Genomic DNA, 21,506 nt, shown 5'->3' on the forward strand with positions numbered 1-21,506 from the left:
GCAGGGGGTCTCCAAACTTTCTAAACAAAGGGCCGGTTTACTGTCCTTTAGACTGTGGCTAGTGGAAGTATAAAATGCCCCAGCGTCAGTAGGAGTAAAAAAAACTACATAGTGCCTGTAGTCAGTAGGAGGAGAAATAGTGCTTCATCATTGGTATTAGTGGGAGGAATAGTGCCCCATCATTGGCATTAGTGGGAGTAATAGTGCCCCATCATTGGCATTAGTGGGAGTAATAGTGCCCCATCATTGGCATTAGTGGGAGTAATAGTGCCCCATCATTGGCATTAGTGGGAGGAATAGTGCTCTATCATTGGTATTAGTGGGAGGAATAGTGCTCCATCATTGGTATTAGTGGGAGGAATAGTGCCCCATAATTGGCATTAGTAGGAGGAATAGTGCCCCATCATTGGCATTTATTGGGAGTAATAGTGCCCCATCATTGGCATTAGTGGGAGGAATAGTGCCCCATCATTGGTATTAGTGGGAGGAATAGTGCCCCATCATCGGCATTAGTGGGAGGAATAGTGCCCCATCATTGCCATTAGTGGGAGGAATAGTGCCCCATCATTGGCATTAGTGGTAGGAATAGTGTCCCATCATTGGCATTAGTGGGAGGAATAGTGCCTAATTGTTTATATCAGTGGGAGGAATTAGGCCCAATTATAGGGTCAGTGGGAGGAATATTGTCCCATCATTGGTGTTAGTGGAAGTAAAAATGCCCCATTGATGATGTTGGTGAGTGAAATGTTTCCCCACTGTTGGGTATCAGTGGAAGGAATGCTGCCCCCTTGTTGGTGTCAGTGGGAAGAATAGTGCCTCGAGGGCTGGATAAAGGCAAGAAAAGGGCTGCAATCGTCCCATGGGCCGCAGTCAGGGCCGTTTGAAGGAATTAGGGGGCCCCAAGCAAAATGGACATGGAGCCCCCCCCCCCCGCATGCACATCGCAGAACCACAGCAAGCAGAAAACCAACAACTGGGTGGATGGAAGTGGTGATGGTGGGGCAAGATGAATCACTAGTGCCCCAGCATAGCATGAAATATAAAAGAGGGCTCCATATGGTGTAGATCAACCAATGAGGTTTATTTATAAAAATATCTTACAAATCAGTGTAAATATAGCCAATAAAAGTTATCACAAAATGGTAAAATATGAATAAAAGCAATGTGGGAAGCATAAAGATGCCAGTGGGAGGAATATGTATATCTGCAGGTTGAAATGATAGTTCCCCCCCATGTTTTGTTCTATTCTCACCTCCCCTTCTTACCTGTAGCGTGGCCAAGCTCCTCTTCCTCCTGTCAGTCAGGTGTCCTGCCGTATTTTCAGAGACTCGGCGTCGCGCATGCGCAGTACAAGGGGGGTCCTTATCCCCAGGGCAGAACTTATTCGGCAGAACACCGGCCGGGTCCCTGCGCTACAGGAGATTCAGTTTCCTGTTCCCGGCCGGACTGAAAGGAAGTAAGCATTTAGGGCCAAATCCACAAAGACCCGGCGTAACGGCGAAATTCTAATTTAAGTTACACTGCCTTAAAATTTCTACCTAAGTGCCCGATCCACAAAGCACTTACCTAGAAATTTCTGCCCGTGTAACTTAAATTTCGCCGGCGCAAGGCGTTCCTCATTTCATGGGGGCGATTCCCATTTAAATGAGGCGCGCTCCCGCGCCGGCCGTACTGCGCATGCTCGTGACGTCATTTTCCCGACATGCATAGCGCGAAATTACGTTACGCCGGGCTTTGTGGATTGCGACGGGTCAATAAAGTTGCGTCGGGAAAAAAAAAAGATACGGCACGAAAAAATAAAATTCAAATTTGAAAAAAAAACGCGTCGCTGGACAGAAGGGTCTGCTTTTACATGGTGTACTAACTTTACACCATGTAAAAGCAGCCCTAATTTTGCGTATGCAACTTAATACTTACGGAGAAAAAACGAAGCAGAAAAGCTTAGTGGATCTCCGTAAGTGCTAATTTGCATACCCGAGGCAGCATTTCGACACGAAATGCCCCCAGTGGCGGATGCGGTACTGCATCCTAAGATCCGGCAGTGTAATTCAATTACACATGCCGGATCTTCTCCCTAACTATGGAAAACTGATTCTGTGGATCAGTTCCATAGTTAGGACCAGGGATACGACGGAGTAACAGCAGTTACTCCGTCGTATCTCTTTTGTGGATCTGGCCCATTGTCCCATCATTGGTGTTAGTGGAAGTAAAAATGCCCTATTGCTGATGTTGGTGAGTGGAATGTTTCCCCACTGTTGGGTATCAGTGGAAGGAATGCTGCCTCCTTGTTGGTGTCAGTGGGAAGAATAGTGCCTCGAGGGCCGGATAAAGGCAAGAAAATGGCTGCAAATAGGTAAGTCGATTAGTGATGAAACCAGTCAGGGTGTGGCTACAATGGCGTTACTGTAACCAAAAAGGAAGGAGTACTCTGACGCCGCGTATAGCAACATGGGCGCTTCTTTGGACCAGAAACTAGTACCCCGGAGGGGGAGAGTGCCTCATGTGTGGTGAAGATTGGGAGCAGGTGTAGGATGCACCACTGATCCAATTCCTAGAAGCACTTACCACTTTAGGACCTTTTTTGTTGCCACGTCCTCATTCAAATGTTTTATGTGTAATTGGACATCTATCCAATTTTAGCGCTGTTTTATCATTTGGACTTTTATAGTTGCAGGATTTGATATCTTTGTTGGGTATTTGTATGTGTCATTGCAAATTTTAAATTGCATTTACAATTGCATAGAGTCATACAAATACTTTGTTTACTCCTTGTATGGCAAACCATGTATTTAGCTAGTTTATAGCACAGATATAGGTTAAATATAGAATCACTTACCTTACAGCTATTTTGAGCTTATTCGCCTCATCAGTGCACTATACAGAAACTATGGCTTCCATAAAGCAGACATATCAGAGTAGTGTGTTTGGGGCCACATATGGCCCTCTCACTCATCCCTTTCCAAAAGGTCTTTCCTGCATTTCACATGCTCTTCTTCTCTTTTTTAGGACATGAATGTTTTTAGGTATCTCAAAAATCTCATCAATTTTAAAGCACAAGGAGACCCAAAGCTTTTGCTTAAATGTATAAATCCTATAGAGGTAAGTACATTGTGTGTTTGCCTTTTTTAATTGATATCTTGCTCCTATTGCTGATACTATGGCCCGGATTCACAAAGCACTTATGCCGACGTAAATCACTTTACGCCGACGTAGTGCAAATATGCGCCGTACCCACAAACTAAGATGCGCCGAAAAACAGGCTTCATCCCGCCGACGTAACTTGTCTACGCCGGCGTAGGGTGGGCGCACATTTACGCTGGACGCATGGTGGCGCCCACATTGATCAGCCATTCAAATATGCAAATGAGGAAAATACGCAGATTCACGAACGTACGTGCGCCCGGCGCAGTGCGCGTAAGTTATTTGTCCGACGTAAAGTTATGCCCCATAAAGGAGGTGTAACTCAGCAGCAGCCATGCAAAGGGCTGAACCAGGGAACCCAAGCCGGCGTAATTTACGTTGGACGTGTGTGACTGGGCGTAGATTACGTTCAGGGCGTACGCAGTCATCCGGCGTATCTTAGGCAGTTGTTCCGACGTGGTTGTGAGCATGCGCACTGGGATGCGTCCACGTCACGGCGCATGCGCGGTTCGTTATACGTATCTGTCTGGCACTCGGCCCATCATTTGCATGGGGTCACGCCTCATTTGCATGGCTCACGTCCACTTCCACCTATGCCGGCTTGCGCCTTAGAAACCCAGCGCAGTTTTGGGAGCACTGGCTTTCTGAATTCCATACTTGCCTCTCTGCGCTGCATCGGCGTAGCGTATATTATTTGCGCTACGGTGGCGTAATGTGCGCCCGCGCTCTGTGAATCTGGGCCCATCAGTTTAGGTATACTAGGATTTATTATGGAGTGGGGGTGGGGGGAATGAATGTCTTAGTTCAGTCCATATCTTTTTCAGAGAAAGGTGATTGATTGGGTGACCCAAAATGTTTTCATTTTCTCCAATCAATCTTTTACCCCAAAAGTTAACCAACCGAAGAATTCCTCTGGTGCCATAGACAGTAGATGGTCCTGTCAAGTGAGCAAATAAAGACACTTAATAGAAGAAAGGGGCAAACTAGTACTGGTAAGAAGTGCAGAAACTTAGAGGTGGACATACCTGCAGAAAGTAGTAAAAAGGTGGTCAGCACATAGGCAAGATCTGACCACCTCACAGGGAAAAGGAACAGAAAATGATGCCAAAATGTGCAGACTTGAGTTTGCCAAGTTTCCAGTTATACTTTATGTAGAGGAGAGGGGCTAATACAGTGATGGCGAACCCTGGCACCCCAGATGTTTCGGAACTACATTTCCCATGATGCTCAACTACATTGCAGAGAACATGAGCATCATGTGAAATGTAGTTCCAAAACATCTGGGGTGCCAAGGTTTGCCATCACTGGGCTCAGTGCTTTAAGTGGGCCAAAAGAGGTGCCGGTACTCTATTAGGCGCCTGTGCGCCCCCCCCCCCCACCATCATTAAAAAAATAGCAGGTCCCCTCACCATTGCAAGCCAGACCCCCCCCCCCCATCATCATTAAAAAAATAGCAGGTTCCTGCACCATCGCAAGCCAGCCCCCCCACCATCATTATCATCAAAAAAACATCAGGTCCCCCTCACTCAGCTGTGACTCACGCTCACGGCGGTCATCTGTCACGATGCTCCCCCACTGGGTTCTGGCGCGCTGATACATGTCCCGCCCTCCTCCTCTAGACCAGCTAGTGTGACAGACAGCGCACTGGCTCTATCACACGTCACGAGCTAGTCTTCTCTAGGAGGAGGAGGGCGGGACATGTATCACAGCGCGGCGCGCTCTTTTTTAAATCCTCCGCGGCCCGAAGCCGCAGCAAAGGTACAAAAGAGCCGCATGCAGGCTCCGGAGCCGCAGTTTGCCGATACCCGCACTAGACACTCGGCGGCGGCAGCGGCGAGAAAAAAAAAATCGGTCATCCTGGGGCTGCGTTCCGGTACGGGAAACCCACGTACTGGGCGCACGGAGAGGTGCTGGTACTCTGAAGGGCCATTTTTGGAAGTGGCGGTACTGAGTACCGCCGCGTTCCGGCCCAGTTAAAGCACTGACTGGGCTAATATAACCAAGATGCAGCATGATAGTTCAGGCACTGGTTGATCTGGGAATCTCCAAGTGGAATTGGCCAAGGTTTCTATCCTGCTTATCATATCCTCCCCACCCCGACCCTGCAGAGGGGATAGGCTGTGGATTTTAGCTGTTATTGTGTAAAACAGGTCTCCATGGAAAGCTGGGTTCCATAGATTCACAATTGTTGGAGAACCTTAGATTGCCTAGCTCTAGATGGGGATCATTATCAGGGTGTAACATCTCATTTGTCATCATTCTTTTGGCAGGCAGAACTTATCGATGCTGCAGCTGGGGTACATGTCAGATTCAGACTAGGAGGAGTAAGTACAATTTTCATTATACATTTCTAATGGATACATCCAGGGCTTTTTTTTAGGGGGAACTTGGGGGAACTCAGTTCCACCACCTCTGGCTCAGACCCTTTGGTGCCTGCTCACCACTATCACTTGTAAACACAGAAGTCTGGTTCCTGTGTTTACAAGTGACAGCTCTGCACTCTGTGTGTAGCCCCTTGAACTCTGCACTCTGTATGTAATACAATCCTTGTATTTATTGCCCCTTTAAGACCCTTCTACTGTTTTTGAAATCTGAACGGGGTCGTGGTTGAGCTCCTGCACCTATTTTCTGAGAAAAAAAGCTCTGGATACATCTATGTATGGTTTGTTTTATGTTTGGCTATCCAAAACTCTGGGCCTAGGTAAGGAATTCTGGAGGAATGTCTGAAATAAGAGATGGGCTTATAAACATTCTGTTCAAAGAGTTTGACAGATATCTGGTAAAATAATCCTAATATCTATCCCATAGAATCAAGTGAACTGATGCTTTCAAACATGGCCTTGGCATGTTTTTCGTTTGGACTGGCTGTCTACAGTTTGCCAAACAAGAATAATTAGGGCACACAATGGGGTTGATTTACTAAAACTGGAAAGTGCAAAATCCGGTGCAACTTTGCAGTGTGGCCAATCAGCTTCTAACTTTAGCTTGTTCAGTTAAAGGGGTTGTAAACCTACATGTTTTTTCACCTTAATGCATCCTGTGCATTAAGGTGAAAAAACACCTTGCAGTGTCCGGCCCCCCCGTTTTACTTATTTGAGCCCCAATTTTTTGTGGGTGCGATCCCGCGTCGCTCTCTCCATGGGTTCTCGGCTCTTCATTGACTGATAGCAGCGCAGCCATTGGCTCCCGCTGCTGTCAATCAAATCCAATGATGCGGGGGGTGGGGCTGAGTGTATGACACGGGAGCGTGCCTGCAATGTAATTGCAGGGAGGAGCAGCGAGAGCCACTGTGGGACCCCAGAACAGGTGGATCGGGGCCACACTGTGAAAACTAACTGCACAGTGAAGGTAAGTATGACATGTTTGTTATTTAAAAAAAATAAAAACGGGAACCTTTAATATCACTTTAAGCTTTGAAAAAAACAAACCTAGAAGCTGATTGGTTTCTAATCCAACTCTTTACAGCTCATGTTTCTGCTGTTATTTTTCTTTTTTTGTTGATCTGTTAAATATTCATTTATCAACATAACTGAGTCCAAACATCTATTCAGTAAAACCTTGCTTTGAGAGCGTTTTGCAAGACAAGCTAAATATTTTAATACATTTTGCCTTGATATACAAGCGATGTCTTGATATAAGAGTAGCGTCATGTCCCAACTGAGTATTCAAGAGAGGAGCCTCTAAGTGTAGCAATATGGTTACATTTAATGAAGGTGCAACATTTAGTAACTTATTGCTACACTTAGAGGTGCCTCTCTTCTCTTTTATACCCGGTAAAAACAAATGCTTTGCTATACAAGTGTTTTGGATTACAAGCATGTTTCTGGAACGAATTATGCTTGCAAACCAAGGTTTTACTGTAATACAAAACATTATTCTGACTGTATGGAACTGTGTAAACTAGAGATAAGATAACAGCAGCAGTACGATCTTTTATCTGGTTTACCAGATGTTTGTAGAAGTACAATAAACATATATAGCGAAGCGTGAGAAAATGTCAGTTACTTGGCTTCCCACAATGTTTATCTTCTATCTGTTCATTATCTGCTATTATGACTAGAGGTCTATATTGGGATCTGTCAGATTGTGGTAAAGACAGCTCAGGGATGAGGTGGAGGAGAGGTCTGCCTTCTGTACTATTTATCTTATACAAAGTGTAGAGTCCACTTCAAATTTAGCTGCGTAGATTGGATCAAAACCCTAAAATGAAATTAAAATGCTCATGTATAATAATGCAACAATTATACTGAATTGTTTGAATTCCATTTGCAGACAAAATTCCCACCCAACATATATTATAAGTTGTTTACTCACAGACCAATTGTGGATATGTGTGCCAATAGTCCTAAAGACTACACCAAACAATGTGTGAAACAGCTGCTGCCAAAACAAATCCATAACCATGGAGCCATTCCAGAGGACACCCACAGCGGCTGGTACACACGGGTAGAGAACAATGGCTGGAGGCTCCTCACACTCAGGGTCAGTGATTGCATTACTGTCTGTTGCATTACTTTATAATACATGTATTCTGTTTGTTTTAGGCTGGGTTCACACGTCATGTGCGAATTCCAACTCCATTTTCCCTGTTTCACGTCAGTTTTTGATCAGGATCAGGTCAGGATTGCATCAGTATTTTATCCTGTTCACAATGGAAAAAAAACATCTGCGAATCAGATGCGTGCCATAGAAGATATTTAGCCTGAATTTGCACCTGAGCCGGACCGAACAGCTTAGAAAACGCACACGTCTTTTGGGCAATGCGGAGTGCGAATGCACCGCAGATATGGGAACCAGCGTCATTAAAATGAATGTATTTTGCATTTTGAAATGTCCTGAGAGTTGGATGCATAGGTATGAACCCAGCCTAATATGACTGCAAGCAACCCAGACTTTATTACTTTTTGGCTATCATAAGCCCTCCCCCTGGGTATCTGATCCATAGCCTCCTTCTCACTCTACTCCAAATAGTTTCTATAAGGCCCCTTTCACACTGGGGTGGGAGGTGCAGTGAACCCTAAAGAAATGGCAGCACTCCAAGATCCATCAAAATTCTTATTTAACCCCCCTGGCGGTATTCCCGAGTCTGACTCGGGGTTAAATTTTTCTGCTGCGATCGGTAACCCCGAGTCAGACTCGGGCTCGCCTCGCAGAATCCACAGGCATGGTTTACTTACCTTGTCCCTGGATCCAGTGATGCCACCGCGCTGTGTGAGCAAGCGGGTGCTCGCTTGATTCACACAGTGCCTCTGTGTGCCGCCGATCTCCGTTCCCTGCGACGTTACGACGCACGGGGGCGGAGAACGGCGCCAAATTCAAAAAGGTAAACAAACACATTACATACAGTATACTGTAATCTTATAGATTACAGTACTGTATGTAAAAAATACACATCCCCCCTGTCCCTAGTGGTCTGTCCAGTGCCCTACATGTACTTTTATATAATAAAAACTGTTCTTTCTGCCTGAAAACTGTAGATTGTCCAAAAGTGTCCCTTTATGTCAAAAATGGTTTTAGAGCAGCTAGAAAACAGCGATAATAAATTATAAATCACTTGCAGAATTGAGTGATAGCGATTTGTGGGGAAATTTGTCATAAAAAAATAAAAGTAATGACAGCGACAATTCTGCAACTGAGCAAATTTCAGTGATTTTGAGTTCATTACATTATTGAATGATTTTTATTATAATTATATTATTATTTGTTATAATTATTTATAGTTATTTATTATATTATAATTTATGATTTTGTTTTTAAAAAAATGTCATACCCGGGATGCCTATTAGAATCTTGTTTGGACAGATTTAAGTGAGTTATTCCTAAGAATTACAGGCCTACAGTATAAAACACCAAATTTCCTTGCAAATATTGGTACCACTTTCAGCACCTAAAATCTGAAATAATCATACCGCCAGGGAGGTTAATGAACGAACATCCCAAGTGTTTACAGACAGTTCAAATGGTAGACGCGTTTCACACAAAGATGTGCTTATTCATTACAAAGATAAGTCAGCATTAGTCTCCTTATATAAACCTAACAAATCTAGCAACAGGTGATACAGATCATTAAAATTGCAGACTTCTTTCTAGCCACATGTGATTTACATAAACATTAATGAGAAAGAAAAAGACATTGACATATATATTTGCACATATTTGGGTATCCATTTGTATATACAGTTAATAGTAAGGATGAGGATATACCAATATGGAGATTCCATGTGCTTCGAGAAAACAGAAAAAGATGTGCATATGAAAAATATAACCGAGGTGCGGTGGCAGTAAAGCGCTGCTATTTTTAGCGGTGCTATTCGGCCGCTAGCGGGGTGGGGCTAGAGTTAAAACTGCCCACAATGCACCTCTGCAGAGGCACATTGCCGGCGGTATAGCCGCGGTGTCCCATTGATTTCAATGGGCAGAAGCGGTATACACACCGCTCCTTCACCGCTCCAAAAATGCGGCTAGCAGGACTTTTTTTTCCATCCTGCCAGCGCACCGCTCCAGTGTGAAAGCCCTCGAGACTTTCACACTGGAGAAAAAGCAGCCGCTGTTTTAGGTCGGTTTGCAGGCGCTATTTTTAGCGCAATAGCGCCTGCAAACCGCCCCAGTGTGAAAGGGGTCTAAAACTCAAAATTAGAGAGGAAACAACAAAGAGGGCAGAGGTGGTGCCAGTTACAGAGGTGAGGTAACCTAGTCCTGGCAATACTAGACACTACGCCCCATTATTAGCCAGCAAAGAAACAAAAATGTTGAAATGCACTATACAGACAAAAGTATCTGGATCCGCCTGTAAACTGAGGCCTGGCATTTCCATCAAAAGGTACTGTTTTTGATACAGCTTAAAAATACATTTTGGACAATTGTGTTTCCTTTTTTGTGGCAAGGTTTGCAACATATCAGTGCCCTGGGTCCATAAAGACATTGGGGTTTATTTACTAAAGCTGGATATTGCAAAATCAGGCTCATTTCTGCAAAGAAACCAATCAGCTTCCAGGTTTTAGCCCAGGTTCACACTGATACGGATTGAAATCGTGTGAGTTCAACTGAACTAACGCGATTTCAAACCGGCAATGTAATCCGACATCAGGGGTGATTTGACAGACACCCGTGCGGGATCATGGACAGATGTCTATTCAAATCGCGCCCCCCCCCCCCCCCGAAGTCATCAAAAGTAGTACAGGAACTACTTTTGAGAATTGGTGCAGCATCACAAAGATTCGAACATTGCCATTGCCGGCTATAGCCGCCGATTTGCGGTACATGTCAATTTGCATGCCAAATCAGCCCAATTTGAACATGAACATAATGGGGTAGATTCACATAGACTTACAAAAGGGCGTATCAGTAGATACGCCGTCGTAAGTCCGATTCCCCGCCGTCGCAACTTTAAGCGTATGCTCAAACTGAGATACGCTTAAATGTTGCTAAGATACGTCTGGCGTAAGTCTCCTACGCCGTCGTATCTTAACTGCATATTTACGCTGGCCGCTAGGGGTGTGTACGCTGATTTACGCCTAGAATATGTAAATCAGCTAGATACGCCGATTCACGAACGTACGCCCGGCCGTCGCAGTAAAGATACGCCGTTTAGTAAGGGGTTTTTAGGCATAAAGTTATTCCACCAAATACATGGCGCAGCCAATGTTAAGTATGGCGGTCGTTCCCGCGTCGAAATTTAAAAATTTTACGTCGTTTGCGTAACTCGTCCGTGAATGGGACTGGCCGTAATTTACGTTCACGTCGAAAGCATGATGATTTGCCGACGTCATTTGGAGTATGCGCACTGGGATAGGTCCATGGACGGCGCATGCGCCGTTCATTAAAAACGTCAAATACGTGGGGGTCACTAGTATTTTACATCGAACACGCCCCCAACCAGCCTATTTTGAATTCGGCGGGCTTACGCCGGCCAAGTTACACTGCGCCGCCGTAAGTTTCAGCGCATGTTCTATGTAAATACAGGACTTGCTGCTCAAACTTACGGCGGCGTAGTGTATCTGAGATACGCTACGCCCGCCTTATTCTACCTGAATCTAGCCCATTGTCAAAGCTTAATTAAACAAGCTAAAGTTAGAAGCTGATTGGCTACCATGCACAGCTGCACCAGATTCTGAGTGCGCCAGTTTTAGAAAATCTTCGGTTTTATGTGGGGGAACTGAAGGGTCCTGCGCAAAGCCTTGACATCAACCCTACTGAACAGATGATTAAAATGCTATTTGTGAGATAGGCCTTATCATCCAACATCGGTATTTTTATTTTACCTTTTATTACAGTAAGGAAAGATTTAAACCCTGTGAACTTTTTATTGCTGCCTGTGTAGATTTTTTATTTCTTTACTTCCTTACCAGCAGCTGCTGTTCAGTTCCCCATGGTTCATACAGCATGTATCTGCCATGAGTGTGGACAGTCGAGTACAGGACTTTAAGTTGGCGGTAGAAATAATTAAAAAAAAATACGTTTATGAAGATAAAATTATCTCTGAGAGTACCCATGGACTAAAAAAGTATTTAATTAGGTTTATTTTGCTGTGGAACATGGCTGAGAGCTGTATTTTGTATTTAGTGGCCCCTTTTAATTTTTAATTGTTTACTGTAATACATTTTGTCTGTATTTTAACCACTTAAGACCCGGACCTTTAGGCAGCTAAAGGACCCGGCCAGTTTTTGCGATTCGGCACTGCGTCGCTTTAACTGACAATTGCGCGGTCGTGCGACGTGGCTCCCAAACAAAATTGGCGTCCTTTTTTTCCCACAAATAGAGCTTTCTTTTGGTGGTATTTGATCACCTCGGCGGTCTTTCTTTTTTTGCGCTATAAACAAAAATAGAGCGACAATTTTGATTTTTTTTTTATATTTTTTACTTTTTTCTATAATAAATATCCCCCCAAAATATATAAAACATTATTTTTTTTCTTCAGTTTAGGCCGATACGTATTCTTCTACCTATTTTTGGTAAAAAAAAAATCGCAATAAGCATTTATCGATTGGTTTGCGCAAAATTTATAGCGTTTACAAAAAAGGGGATAGTTTTATTGCGTTTTTATTATTTATTTATTTTTACTACTAATGGTGGCGATCAGCGATTTTTTTCGTGACTGCGACATTATGGCGGACACTTCGGACAATTTTGACACATTTTTGGGACCATTGTCATTTTCACAGCAAAAAATGCATTGTTTACTGTGAAAATGACAGTTGCAGTTTGGGAGTTAACCACAAGGGGGCGCTGATGGAGTTATGTATGACCTCATTTGTGTTTCTAACTGTAGGGGGTGTGGCTGTAGGTGTGACGTCATCGATTGTGTATCCCTATAAAAGGCATCACACGATCGATGTCAGCGCCACAGTGAAGAACGGGGAAGCTGTGTTTACATACAGCTCTCCCCATTCTTCAGCTCCGGGGACCGATCGCGGGACTCCAGCGGCGATCGGGTCCGCGAGTCCCACGGTCATGGAGCTTCGGACCGGGGCGCGTGACCCCACGGCTGGGCTTAAAGAGCCATGTACGTGGATGTGCCCAGCCGTGTCATTCTGCCGACGTATATCGGCGTGAATGGGTCCTTAAGTGGTTAAAAAATATGGGGAATTAAAGCCAATGTCTATCTACCTACCTAGAAGGAGACAGGCTCATTATAGATCCTTGCTGCATTTGCTGGAATTGCTCAGTAGCTCCGCAGGATATTACATGCCCAATGATACATTTTTACTAACCCCATTTCCTTATCTCCTCAGGTCTTTGACAGCTTAGATGAAGTGACTGCCGCTGATAATAAGAAGAGGGTCAAATTCAACCACAACAAACTGCAGAGGATACAGGATGTATTAAAAAAACAAAAGCAACGAAAAATTGACTGGATGAGAAAGATGTGAGTAGATAGAACAGCTGTATGTTATGTAGAACCTTTTAAAGGCCTCTCTAGAACGAATGAAAAAGGTAATTGATTGGAAAAACTTAGATGAACCTTCCATATAATAACTGTAAATGTACATAGGTCTTTTCTGCTCTGTTAAAATGTAAGGTTTCTGTGATGTAAAAAAATAAGACAAAGAAATAGTTTCAGGACTTTTTCCACCTTTTAAATGTGACCTATAAACTGTACAACTCAATTGAAAAATAAACTAAAATAATGTGGTTACATAAGTGTGCACACCCTCTTATAACTGGGGATGTAGCTGTGCTCAGAATTAAGCAATCTTATTCAAACTCATGTTAAATAGGAGTCTGTACACACCTGCCATAATGTCAAGTGCCTCTGATTAACCCCAAATAAAGTTCAGCTGTTTTAGTAGGTCTTTCCTGACATTTTCTTAGTCGCATCCTACAGCAGAAGCCATAATCAGCAGAGAGCTTCCAAAGCATCAGAGTGATCTCATTGTTGAAGGGTTTCAGTCAGGAGAAGGGTACAAAAGAATTTCCAATGCATTAGATCTACCATGGAACACAGTGAAGACAGTCATCATCAAGTGGAGAAAATATGGCACAATAGTGACATTACCAAGGACTGGACGTCCCTCCAAAATTGATGACAAGACGAGAAGAAAACTGGTCAGGGAGGCTGCCAAGAGGCCTACAGCAACATTAAAGGAGCTGCAGGAATATCTGGAAAGTACTGGCTGTGTGAAACATGTGACAACAATCTCCAGCATTCTTCATATGTCTGGACTATGGGGCAGAGTGGCAAGACGGAAGCCTTTTCTTACAAAAACAAAACAAAACATCCAAGACCGGCTAAATTTTGCAAAAACACATCTGAAGTCTCCCAAAAGCACGTGGAGTATGTGTTATGGTCTGATGAAACCAAACTTGAACTTTTTGGCCATAATTCCAAAAGATATTGTAGCGGGGTCATTCTGCCAGAGTCCTGTGGCAGGTCCTCCCCCGCTGGAACTTTACCTACACCTGTAAATATGTTGGATACCTTTACACATGTTATGCATTGCGGGACTACAAGTAGCAGGAGACATGGACTCCATTTGACTCGTAGGAGAAATGGACTACATTTCCCGCAATGCTTTGCCCTCCAGGAGGATGTGACGTTTAGCTCGGACCGTTGAGGGAGGTTACTTAAGGAGGAGGGGTGGTGTTTTTTCGCCCTCTCGGGACCAGCTTTCTCTCCTGTGCGGAGCTACGGACGGAGACAGCTGTGCTTTCAGGCCAGAAGCCTGGGCCTAGATTTGCTGAGAGACCAGCCATCCAGACGGAAGCAAGACCCCAGTGTCACGTCAGTGTCCCCGGAGTTGAAGAAACGGTCCAGCTGACAACTGTAGCAGTGGAGCGCTCTCGTCCGGGATCCTGTGTGTCTGGGAACAGCTTTTCATCAGTGCATCCTGATTCCCGAGGAGAGATCAGGCGGTTCGGCCTGTCAGGTGAGAGAGCACTTGCTCAGCTTCTAAATCCCTGGTCATCATAGACATCCTGTTACCGTTACCCTTTGGATTACAATTTAATGTGCACCTACCGGCCGCCACGGAACACCGACTAATTAGAGAGACTGTCCGCTAGGGGCGCTCGCGAGTATAGACTGATTTCTAGTTTAGGTGAATGGTACCATTCTTAGGTCCAGAATGTCTTATTAACTAGTTTTAAATTGCGGATTCTTGCAAGGGCCCTTGCGAATCAGATTGAGTTATTATTGAGTGATTGTATTCATGTTCAATCCCTATGACCATTGTTTCAAGGTCTTTTACAGTAAACTTACTCCTTCTATACTCAAATTTATACACTGTGTGGAGAATATTTTTCTTGCCCAGAGGGATCGTACCAGTGCAGTAAGTAATATACTGTCATATTGTCATTGCATACTGGGGTTCAGCTATTGTGACTCCAGCCCAGCAGGGGGTCACCATACCTCACCACCAGGTTTCTGATGTGTCAGGGGAGGGTTCGAGCTATTTAAATAGGGGTGAGCTGAACAGAAGAGAGTAGATCCCAAATCAACCAGCGGCTCCTTCGGGGGTAGCGCTACAATATGTTTGGCATAAAAACAACACTGCACATCACCAAAAGAACACCATACCCACAGTGAAGCATGGTGGTGGCAGCATCATGCTTTGTGGCTGTTTTCCTTCAGCTGGAACAGGGGCCTTAGACAAGGTAGAGGGAATTATGTACAGTTCCAAATACCAGTCAATATTGGCACAAAACCTTCAGGTTTCTGCTAGAACATAAAAAAGATGTGTTATTAAAAAATATTAATAAAACATTAACAGCGCTAAAAAAAGTCTATCAAATGGCTTATGAGTCCAATACTCATATACTGCAATGATTAGTTGAGGAAAAAGTTTATAAAGTTATGTATGCGTAAAGATATTATGTAGCATGTGTCCACACTCTTTGTGAATCAATTAATGATAGTCCTTGCACTTCCTCTAATATGCTGTTCTTTGTGTGGAGTGATTTCACAGTATAGCTGTTTGTTCATTCAAATGCTGATTGAAGCTGTCTGTGATTTCCCCCTAAGGTATTGTACTCACCAAAAAGTAGTACTTTAAAAGCATTGGATACATCCACTGGTGGTAATCACTCATCGGTTCTCCTCCTCTGGTGTATAGTGATGATCCGTACGCTCTTCAATCAGTGTAGCTTGGCAATCATGCAGGGAAGCAAGAGAGACTTTGCATAGTGTAAAATCCTTTTTATTTATAATCATAAAACCCCTGCTACCCGCTCATGCTTACACAAGATTAAAGATAAAAAGCGCTTGTCATGAAGGCTGCTGCCTCTGCTCACTCAGGAATATGGCTCCAAAATACTCAGGCTCAAATTTCCCCTCGTAAGTCCCGGGTAGAAGCTCGGCTGCCTTGCAAGCTGAATCGTCGTGTAGTCACGCCCTGACGCGTTTCGTGATAGGTCCACGTCTTCAGAGGGCGTGGCTACACGTCTTAGACTGTTTAATTTATAGTGGGAGCTCTGATCTTGGTACCTCCCCTCCGTGGACCCTATTGGTCAGCCTTTGACAGGGCTGTAGAGTAACTCCCCATCAGCTGTGCGCCGTTATTATGAGTTCATTGTCAGTGACGTCTACCGCTCACCTCTGATTGGTGCGCGGCGGTCACATGGTCCGAGGGATCGGGATACAGAGTTCCCACCCCTCTGCTATACTGATTGGTCACACGTCAATAGCCTTGGAGGAGACACTCCCACCTTGCTAGCCGTGCGTTCCAATCACTGTAACCAGCCCTCGTTTTAGCCATCGCTTGTATAAGCTGATGTGTGTAAACGGCTGATGAGTACTCGCACTCTGGTCATTCCTATGCGATTTATAGAGGCATATATCCTTCCTTATTAGCCCCTCTGGTTCACTTAATGCTCTCGCATTTTCGTTAATCCTAGTGGGGAAAAGAGAAAGGAAGGGGATCATTTAAAAAATTATTTATAATTCATATTTGTTTGAACTAATTATTTGAAAGGATTTTTATAGAAAAACTTTCTTTTAAAACTCATATTATTATGATAAATAAAGTTTTGTAACAATTTTATGCAAACTGTACGATTAATATATGCTTATCTTGGTGACAAATATATATATGAGGCTGTCACCTTATTACTGTGTGAGCAGACACTTCTGACAGCCAAAAAAACATATTGAAACCACTATGCATATCAAATAGTAATATGTTTAGGAAAAGGAATGTATAGCAACATCCATCATTAATATAGCAAAAATACAATCTATAATGTTTATCCACAACAATTGTACATAGCTGATTATACGATTATATTTCTGCTAGAACGCTGAACATGAAGAGAAACTTCATCTTTCAGTATGACAACGTCCCAAAGCATACATCCAAATCAACAAAGGAATGGCTTCACCAGAGGGAGAATAAAGTTTTGGAATGGCCCAGCCAGAGCCCAGACATGAATCTAATTTGAAAATCTGTGGGGTGATCTGAAGAGGGCTGTGCCCAGGAGTGTTTTTGCAAAGAAGAGTGGGCAAATATTGCCAAGTCAAGATGTGCCATGCTGATAGACTCATACCCAAAAAGACTGAGTGCTGTAATAAAATCAAAAAGTTCTTCAACAAAGTGTTAGTTTAAGGGTGTGTACACTTATGCATCCATATTACCGTATTTATCATATGTGTAATGTGCTGGGATCTATGTGTAATGTGCTGGGATCTGTGTAATGTGCGGGGGGGGGGGGGGGGGGCTTTGGTCTGTGTAATGTGCAGGGGGGCTTTGGAATATAAAAGGGGCTGTTGAGTTTTTTTCCTGTAACTTCCCTCTTAAAATTAGGGTGCGTGTTATACGCCGGTGCGTGTTATACGCCGATAAATACGGTATTTTTATTTTTACTTTGAATGACAATTGGGCGGCCATGAAACACTGTACACAAATAATTTTTTTTTATCATTTTCTTCACACAAACACAGCTTTTTCTTTTGGTGGTATTTAATCACTGCTGTTTTTATTTTAATTTTTTTTATAAAAAAAAAAAAAAAGATCGAAAATGTTGAAAACATTTTTTTTTCTTAATTTCTGTCAGTAAATGTTGTAAATAAGTAATTTTTCTTCACTGATGGGCACCGATAGGCTGCACTGATGGGGACTGATAGAGGTGGCACTTATGGGCACTGATGAGCAGGTACTATTATGCCACACTGATGAGCACTGATAGATGGCACAGATAGGCAGCACTGATGGGAATTGATGGGCAGCACTGACTGGCACCAGTAATGGGCACTGATTTGTGTCACCGATGGGTACTGATTGGTGGCACTTCTGGGGCTTTACTGTAATCAGGGCACTGATGATCAGTGCCCTGATTACATGCCCTGTTCTCCCCTGTGAGGAGATGCAGCTGATTGGCTCTCCTCACCGCACACTCTGTCAGTGTGAGGCGATGAGAGATGATTAGAGACTGTGGCTGGCACTGATGGTACTGCTTTGGCATGGATGGCCTCTTTTCTGCAGGAGAGAGTTCAGCGGGTAAGATTGGGACCGTATTACTCTGCTGATAGTTCTCTCTCCTGTGGGGTCCCTCAGGGTTCGGCATTATCGCCCATCCTGTTTAATATCTACATGAGACCATTGTTGTACATCATACGCCGCCATAACCTTCTCTTCCACGTCTATGCAGACGACACCCAGATATACTTCCGCCTTCCCAGGACCAACGAGAGGCAAGTTGATCTTGCCTCTTGTTTGGAGGAGATTAGAACCTGGATGGGAGCTAATTACCTTAAGCTTAATGGCTCCAAAACTGAAACTATGATCTTCAGTAACCATGATTGCCCTAGTAAGATGCCAGACTGGCCAGGTTATCCTTGATTCTAAGTTGGCATTGCGTAGCCAGGTGAATCAGGTGGTAAGTGTATGCCACTTCCACTTGAGACTCCTGAGATCTACGTTTCGCTTTATCGAGGACTCTGACAAAATCTCTATGGTCAATGCAATGGTTGGTAGTCGACTTGATTATTGCAATGCCCTGTATATGGGTGTGTCTAAGAACATCTTGCACAAGCTTCAGCTGGTGCAGAATGCGGCTGCCAGGCTACTCACGGGCGTGGGCCGGTACGATCACATCACTCCATCCCTACAAGCCTTACACTGGCTGCCCGTGGCACAACGGGCTCAGTTCAAGACGGGGTGTCTTGTGCATAAGGCCATCCATGGTTTTGGACCGGGCTATCTCAGAGAAAAATTCATCAGACATGTGCCTACTAGATCGCTGCGGTCTGAGAATTTGGCTTTGTTGAACATCCCCAAATTTGCTAAAAACAAATGTGGTGGGAGGACCCTGGAAGTTCAAGGAGCTCAGTTCTGGAACTCCTTGCCCCTTCACATAAGACTGGAAAATGATCTCCTAAAGTTTAGGAGATTGTTAAAAACATGGCTATATATCCAGGCTTTCGGGGTGACTTAAATATTATGTATTCTAATAGCTCTAAATTTTATATATTTAACTTTGTATGTTTTATATTTTCTTGTTCGCTGATTGTTATTGTTTTATTGTCACTTGTTTGGTCGATGTAGTTTTTGCCCCTTTTCTGTTCTGTTTTTATCCCGCCAGCGCATCGAGGCACGTGTGCAAGACTGCGCTGTTGTTTTATAAGCATTTTAATAAATAAATAAATAAATAGATTACTGGCACGTCCTTTATTTACATGTGACCGGCTGCAATTAGACACAGTCGATCACATGGTTAAAGAGCCACGGCTCTTTACAGGGATTGGGGTCACGCTGTGTCCTACCAACAAGCCGCTACTGCACACCACCGCGGGCAAGTGGGAGCAGCCCATTGGGTCCGCCAACATATCATTTGATGGTGGGCAGGCGGCAAGTGGTTAAAAGGTGGGAAAAGTTCTGAAATGATTTATCTTTGTCTCATTTTTTTTTACATAACAGAAACCTGACATTTTAACAGGGGTGTATAGACTTTTTATATCCACTGCATATCATATAGAATATTTTCTTTTTCCAGCTTCCTTGCAATATCACTATTTTTCCATAAAAAAAAAAAAAAAAACAGTTTCCGCCTTGGTTCACACTGGGTACGATTTGGAACGATTTGAGATGCGATTTGACATGTCAAATCGCATCTCAAATCAGCGGCAATGGCACTGTCCTAATCAGTGCGACGCCGCATCTGCGATTTCAAAAAGTAGTTCCTGTACTACTTTTTGCGATTTCGGGCCGCGATTTACATTAAATTGCGGCCGAAATCGCGGCAAAATTGCGGCAAAATTGCAGCCGCGAAATCGCGGTAAAATCGCGCATTTTACCGCGATTTTGAATTCGCAGCAGTGTGAACCTAGGCTCCATGCGTTACCCGTGCGGCGCTATGGATTGTTAATGGCACCCCAAATGTGGGAAACAAATGCTTGTTTTGCCACAAGTAAAAACGCACAACATATGTGACAAAACAAACATTAATAAATGTGCAAACTGGAACTTGGCAAAAACCTCCATGAACTGCTTTTGACTCATTTGTCACCTATAGGGCAATCAAATAAAATCAATGGGCTGCCCTATGCGTGTTACTCAAAAAGCATGCAAAAAAAAAACATGCTAGGTGTGAATGGGGCTTTAGAGAGAGTTGTCATCTCAAGAAGCGATCTAGAAAAAGTTATGCCAGACTGACTTTTTCCATCGGAAATTCCGACCATGTGTATGCCTCATCGGATTATTTCCATCGGAAATTCCGAGGAATTCCGTCTGAGTTTAGATAGAGAACATGTTCTATTTTACGCCGATGGAATTCTGTCGGAATTCCGATGTGATTTTGGTGGGACAAAGGTCCGACCGGGTGTACAGGGCTTTAGATTCTTGGAGCAGAAAGAGAGAAGGAAGAGGAAAGTCATGTGAAGGTACAGGAGGGGTTGCTGGGAAACTGACTCCCTACCATAGGTGTGCGCAGCCTATTGCATTAGGGTGTGCACCCCAAAGCGCAAACATATTTGCATGTGTGTGCATGTGTATATTCAGTATACTGATGGTGTCAGTAGAGCGGTGGACAGTGTCAGTATGGCAGAGATTGGTGTCAGTCGGGCAGTGGACAGTGTCAGCAGTTTTTATTTTTATTATATTTTTTTTATTTTAGGAGCCCCATTAGGGAGCTTTGGTGAAATATCAGGGGTCTATTTCTGTGCGTTACTGCACGTTTAATGCTGTATATTTCTGTGCATCGCTGCATGTTTAATGCAGTATATTTCAGTGCATTAGGGCATGTTTAACGTTGTATATTTCAGTGTGTTATGTGCCGTTTAATGCTGTATTTTTCTGTGCGTTATTGCACATTTAACACAGTATATTTCGGTGCAAACTGCACCACAGAGGGTGATTAGGGTGTGCCCTGGCACACCCTGTGAGCACGCCTATGCTCCCTACAATGTCAGATCTACTACTAGAAATACTCTACTATACAGGAGCTGTGGGTTTTGTACTTTATAAATAAATTATATTAGTACTAAATAAGGTCTAATATCTTAAGACCTAATGCTGTTTAAAATGTAATATTTCAGATTAGAACGTACCAGGGCTGTGTAGGAACAGCACACTGTGTTCCCTCTGTGGAAGAACTAAGAATCCTGAAAACCCAACTTGATGTCTCCATGAATGACGATGACTGTATATATAGCGCCATCTGGTGGAGTTTTCTCTGGCAAGCCTTTTAGCCAAAAAAAAAAAAAAAGAATCCAAAATGATTATAATAAATAATGCTTGCTCATCAACATTAATTCTGACATAATAAGCAACATTATGCATAATTATATATTAAATATATACTTTCTTTAATTAAACTATTATGAATTTTATCCAAAACATTTACTACAATGATACATTGCTAAAAGTGTTCATTTATTTTTCATGCAGGCTATTGGGGAAATTTACAAGGACCGCCTGCAGAAAATATGTTCAGTC

The 21,506-nt window shown here is 43.5% G+C and overlaps 1 protein-coding gene across 4 annotated transcripts in view; it reads left to right on the top strand.

Annotated features, from left to right (window-relative positions):
• Positions 1-21,506, top strand: part of C2H11orf65 (chromosome 2 C11orf65 homolog) — a 52,426-nt gene that overhangs the window by 10,842 nt on the left and 20,078 nt on the right. For all 4 annotated transcript variants that reach the window (XM_040340573.1, XM_040340576.1, XM_040340574.1 and 1 more), the window contains 4 exons: positions 3,007-3,099; positions 5,412-5,465; positions 7,414-7,623; positions 12,873-13,006. In XM_040340573.1, the coding sequence (XP_040196507.1) occupies positions 3,007-3,099; positions 5,412-5,465; positions 7,414-7,623; positions 12,873-13,006 (491 nt within the window). The remainder of the gene's footprint in view (positions 1-3,006; positions 3,100-5,411; positions 5,466-7,413; positions 7,624-12,872; positions 13,007-21,506) is intronic.

This window comes from Rana temporaria, chromosome 2 (genome assembly GCF_905171775.1).
Source record: "Rana temporaria chromosome 2, aRanTem1.1, whole genome shotgun sequence".
Taxonomy (NCBI): Eukaryota; Metazoa; Chordata; class Amphibia; order Anura; family Ranidae; genus Rana; species Rana temporaria.